At 49.7% G+C, this 6,000-nt stretch overlaps 1 protein-coding gene across 1 annotated transcript in view; it reads left to right on the forward strand.

Moving 5' to 3' along the window:
• Positions 1-6,000, forward strand: part of FBXO36 (F-box protein 36) — a 118,647-nt gene that overhangs the window by 107,233 nt on the left and 5,414 nt on the right. The window contains exon 3 of the mRNA XM_006890329.1: positions 2,853-3,025. Within this exon, the coding sequence (XP_006890391.1) occupies positions 2,853-3,025 (173 nt within the window). The remainder of the gene's footprint in view (positions 1-2,852; positions 3,026-6,000) is intronic.

Genomic DNA, 6,000 nt, shown 5'->3' on the forward strand with positions numbered 1-6,000 from the left:
AGACCCTGGATGAGATGGCTTATCACAGTGAAGTCAGGTGTGTCATAGACAGTGAGGTTGGATCAGAACAGGACAGGGTTCAGAGCCTTTATTCACAGAGTTGCAAGGAGTCATAGGCAACTCAGCGACACCCAAGAGCAACCCTAATACTGTCCCATCAACCAACAAAGACAGCCCATTCCCAGATGGGCTTATAACAGGCCTACACTCAAGACAAAACCTACGTTCCAACAGTCCATTCCAAATGACAGTGAGACAGTGACGGGCCACTGACTTCACAAGGCTGCAAATCTCAACAGGAGGAGATGCCCACATTCCCTACGGACTGAGCAGCCAGTAGATTCAAACTGCGAGCTTTCAGTCAGCCGCCGACAAGAAACACACAGAGCCCCAGGCCAGTTAGGATTTAGAACACAGTCTGGGAGGTTATCATTAAATCCGTAACAGCTGGTTGTAGTGGGGCTTTCAGAGTGAGGAGGAGGAACTGTGAGTGTGAAGACATTTCCAGACACACGGGGGAAGTCCAGGCGATGGGACCCCTGGGACGGACTCACCCGCTCACTCAGCAGCCTGTTTTCCTGACTGCAAGGTTGTGGTTGTGAGGTGTCATCAAGTCGACTACAACCCACCGTGACCCCCGTGGATGACAGACTCAAACCCTGCACCTCATGGTCTCTGATAAGCTGTCTGTTGTTGCAGTCACTGTGCCCCTCCGTCTTCTTGGAGATCTTCCTTCCTTTCTCTGACCTTCATCTTCACCACGATCTTCCACCCTCTTCCTTTTCTACCCTCTTATTTCTCTCTCTCCCTCTCCCTCCCTCCGTCTCCTCTCCTCACCTGGCCTCTCTTGCCTCACCTGCCTCTCCTCTCTCTCCCTCTCTATCTCCCCCTCCCTCCCTCCCTCCCTCCCTGTCTTTCCCTCCTTCCCTCTCTCCTTCTCATGCACTCTCTCTCCCTCTCTCTCTCCTCTTCCATCCTTCCATCCTTTATGTCTCTCTCCCCTTTCTCTCTCCCTCGTCCTCTCCTTCTCCCTCTCCCCTCTTCCTGTCTCCCTCCCTCCCTCTCTCTCCTCTTCCATCCTTCCATCTCTCACACACGCGCCTCTTCCTCCCTCCCTTCCTCTCTTTCCCTCTCCCTCTCATTCCCTCCCGCCCTCCCTTCTCTTTCGCCCTCTCCCTCCCTCCCTTTCTCTCCCCTCCATCCTTCTCTCTCTCCCTCCCCTCTTCCTCCTTTCCTCCTTCTCATCTCCCTTCCTTCCTTCTTAGTATTTCCACAGCCTCTGCTGGTGGTGCAGGCTGACTGCAGAAGGATGAGCAAACACAGAGGGGGAAGATGGCAGATCCCAGGAAGCAGCAGTTGTCTGAACTTGGTTTTTTTCTTGGATTGAAGAGTACTAAAAGTCTGCTACACTGAAATGCAAATGTTCCTGTTAAAAAGAAGACAAGCAAGTCTGTGTAGCAGAACTCACTGGTATCCAGTTGACATGGACTCAGAGCCCACCTTCCACCGGTTTCCGAGGCCGTAACTCTCACAGGAGGAGAGTGTTCATCCTTGCCTTGGACCTGCTGGTGGATTAGAATTGCCGGAAGGGCAGGGCCTTTGGGTTAGCCCAGCTCCCCAGGGGACAATGCAGACAGAGTCGCCACCAGAGTTGGAAATTTGAACGGGTGCCCTTCCAGAAGTAACCTCTTCATTGATCATGAAAGGGTCAGTTTCCTTATTAGCCGTGGTCTTGCTTATCCCCTTATGAATGGCTCCCTAATTTAGAAATAACTGAAGGACATGAAAAACCTGAGAATTAAAAACATTTTTCATGAAAGTATCCGTGTATTTTTTTCCCCTCTGCTTCTTTTTATATTTTGCATAAAAATGAGGCTGAAAGAAGGTGGAGAGGGAGGAAGAACATCTAGCAGGGGAACAATGTATGGAAAATAAGAGGGGGGAAAATTCTTATCAAGAGGCATGAATGTGTTCCAAGGGGCCCAAGTGGTGCAGGAGTTAAGCACCGGGCTGTTAACCAAAAGGTTGACAGTTCAAATACACAAGCCGCTCCAAGTGAGAAAGATGTGGGCAGTTGGCTTCCGAAAACACTAATAAAGTCTGGGAACCCTATGGGGCAGCTCTACTCAGTCCCATAAGGTGGCTTTGAGGCAGAATCAGTAGATTTGGGTTGGGATTTCTAGTCATAATGAACTGTGCTGACAGCTCAAAGGCAGGCAGTTCGAGTCTGTGAGCTCCACGGGAGGATAGGACGACGGGCACTCTCCTGTGTGACGGGCAAACTCTGAAAACCCGAGGGAGGGTCAGTTACACGTCAGCAGTGCACAACCACAGCAGCGTGGTCCTAGTGGAGCGCACCAGCATCTCTTCCCTCTGGGAGTGTGTGCGGTCCCCATGGACACAGACAAACACAGGCCGTTCAGTCGGTGAGCTCAGATGGCCTAGTGGATGAGGAGTTGTGCTGCCAGCCCAAAGAGAGGCGGTTTGAGCCCAGCAGCTGCTCCGCTGGAGGAGCTGGGCAGTCTCCGCATGTGCTTTGCAGCATCTGAAAACCCGCTGGAGGGTCAGCTGTGAGTCTGTTCCTACTGGGCAGCTTTGGGTGAGAGTTCAGGTCACTAGCGTAGTCCAGAGGCTGCTTCTGGTGTGATGAGGAGTTGTGTTGACAGGTGAAAGCCTCCAAAAGATTCTGATGGCGGGGCAGGGGGGGTAAGTGGACATGAGTGCTCACATCTGCCCGTCGTGGTCATCGAGGCAGCTGGGGGAGAGCTGGGACCACTCAGCCTAACTGAGCACCACCGGGGGAGGGGGCTGCCCCTGCACCCGGTAACCATGTCGCTTTCTTTGAATTGCAGTTCAGATCGCCTTAGTATTTGGGTCACGAATATTAGAGTATGTCATCAATTTGTGCAGTGGTCATTTCGACTTCCTGGAGCGACTCCCAGACGACTTGCTCCTGACCATCATTTCTTACCTGGATCTTGAGGATATTGCCAGGCTTTCCCAAACATCGCGCAGATTCTCAAAGGTAACAGTCAACGCTCTGGGAGCTCTGGAATTTTGGCTGCGCCTTTTCCAAAGTTGGTTTTCGAAAATGCACCCTTCCTTCATTTATTATTTCCCTTTCTTTCCTTAACGGGTTTAGTACCTGCTGCTCCAGGGGCGCTGGCTTGCCCTCAAGGAACTCAACTCCCCTGTCCGGTGATTCCCACTGCCTGGCTTCATGGAAGTGGGTTATTTTGTCCGGGTTTTGAGGAGGAAATAGGAGTTCACTTAGTCATCTGAAAGATGGGGGGGGGCATTCCAACTCAAGGGAATTGGCTCATGGCAACACAGAGCAACGTAAGAGAACAAGGCAAGCGGCGACTGCTAAACCTTCATCTTCCTTTCCGCAGTAATGTCTTCAGCCCTTTGGCAAATTACCTGTCTCATAGTGGGGAGCTTTGGTGGCCTAGTGGTAAGGTGTTGCTCTGGCAACCCAAAGGAACATGGTTCAAATCCAGCAGCTGTTCCGTGAGAGAATGCTGGGCAACTATCTCCCGTGCAGTTAACTGCCTCTAACTGAAAACCTACCGGAGAGTCATTTGTGGGTCGGTCCTGACCCAGCGGTGCATAACAACAGCAATAAAAATAGAATGTGTGGTTTTGATGGGATTGCCCCAGCTACTGCCCTGTCCTCTCCTCTGCCCCTGCAGAGACAGATGGCACCTAGCAACAGCAGCAGATGGGAATCAGAAAGGTTCTGTCACGGCCTGGAGAGGAAACGGGCTGTGGAACTGATTCCTTACCTCGAGTCACTGTCTTCTCTCTAAGCTGTGTCCATTGCCACTCAGTATTGTGTCCTCCCAATGACCTGCTGTCACTTCAGTGTTGTTGATTTTACAACTGTTCCTGATCTGTGCCAACTGTTACCCATTTTCAGGTCCCTACTAGATCTTTCCCATTTCCCTCCCCTCTTCCCAACTGCTCACCCAGTTCTGTGGCCCCACGATTCCTCACCTCAGCCCCCTACGCTCTCTCCTTCCCTCCTTAGACTACTTCATGCACCTTTTGCTGGTTATTACATTTACTTTTGATGTTTAAATCTTGCAACTCAGTACGTTATTACTGTTCTTCTTGCTCTCAGTCTTAGTCCCTCTCTCCTTCCTTGCTTTGAAGAAGGGGGGAGGTTATACCAGTAGTTCAGCAGAACAGCATGGTTGGTTTGTGAATGAGGTTTCAACCTATAATGAGTTGAGAAAGGCAGGGATGAAACAGACTTTTCCATTAAGCTAAATCCACCTGTTTGTTAACACAGACATCCTGTGTTGGACATTGCTGCTGTGCTGTGTTGTCCAGTCGGAACTGACTCACAGCTGACCCTTCAGCGGGTTTACAGAAGCTGTAACTTGCAGGGGAGGAGATTCATAGTCTCTGTAGGTCTGACCTATCTTGCAGAGAGATACTCTATTATCTCTTTTGTTCACAGACAATAGATTTACACTGGTGGATTTACAGTAGTCTCCAGCGGTTAGAATTCGCTGCCTAATCCTCGGAGAAAAGATTGGCAGTCTTCTCCCACAAGGATTTATAGGTGGTCGAACCGCATGGAGGGTCACCAGAACTCCCACTGATGGGTACTGGGGGTGGGGTGGGGGTGGGGTGAGGCAGGTTTGGGTACCGCTGTTTGGTGCATACACCACCACCAGAGGGCGCCAAGCCCATGATTAGCTGTGCTCTGGGGATGGAGCTGGAACCTGCATCAGATGCATCCTGCAGTTAGGTATCCGCCAAATGAAAACATCCTGAGGCTTGGAGGTCTTAGAGGAAGAGTGCTTTATGGATCAGCCTAGAATGCTCTCTGAAAATATGGTCAATATAAAGTATGTTGAGTCAGAAATGCAGTTACTAAGACCCAGATCTGCCCCTGTGGAGCTGTGACTCCCAGTGACCCCGGAGGACAGGAGGACAGAGCAGAGCCCAGAGGGTTTCTAAAGCGGAAAATTATCCTGGGGAGCACATTCCTCGGCAGAACGGCTGGATGGGACGGCTGGATGGGACGGCTGGATGGGCTTGACTTGCTGACCTTTCGGTTAGCTCCTGAGCTCTTAAACCACCATGCCAGCAGGGCTCCTTGAAGTGAGGTTATGCTGGTGAAAACAGCAGCTCCCTTCTGACAAATCCAGCCTCCTCCCCAAGCCTGACTGTAGTTTTCCATGTAATCTGTTATACGAGACCCGCTCGTGCCCTGAGATACATTGTGAATGAGGGATAGCATTGCTGATGTTGGGTAGATCTTGTCGGAAAGCAGAGAATAAGAGGAAGAGGGTTACTTGTGTTTCCTTCTCTATGCAAAGACACTTGACTCTGTGGATTATAACAAATTATGGCTAACATTGAGAAGAATGGGAATCTCAGATCTCAGTTGCGCTCATGTAAAACCTATACCTTGACCAAGAAGCAACTGTCTGAGCAAAACGAGAGAATACTGCATGATTTAAAATAAAGAAAAGTGTACATCCGGGATCTCTCCATACCCATCCAATCTGTATGCTGAGTAAATAACTTGAGAAACTGGTCTATCTGATGAAAAATGTGGCGTCAGGATTGGAGAAAGATTTATCAGCAACCTTCAATATGCAGGGGACACAACCTTGCTTGCAAAAAGTGAAGAGGACTTGAAACACTTGCTGCAGAAGATCAGAGACCTTCAATATGGATCACATCTCAATATCAAGAAGACAAAAATCCTCACTATTGGGCCAATATAATGATGGATGGGGAAAAAGACTGAAATTGTCTATGATCTCATTTTTACAGCTTTACTTGGATTCTCCAAGCAACATCCACGGTCCCAGCAGTCAGGAAATCAAAAGATGTGCAGCACTGGGAAGATTTTCTCTCAAAGACCCCTTAAAGTACGAAAGAACGTCAGTTTAAACACATCCATGCCATGATATTTTCATTTGCTTCATGTTGTTGTTGTTATGTGCCATCGAGTCATTAGTGACTCATAGCGACCCT

Source organism: Elephantulus edwardii, unplaced genomic scaffold (genome assembly GCF_000299155.1).
Source record: "Elephantulus edwardii isolate Elephantulus edwardi_28Jun2011 unplaced genomic scaffold, EleEdw1.0 scaffold00087, whole genome shotgun sequence".
Classification (NCBI taxonomy): domain Eukaryota; kingdom Metazoa; phylum Chordata; class Mammalia; order Macroscelidea; family Macroscelididae; genus Elephantulus; species Elephantulus edwardii.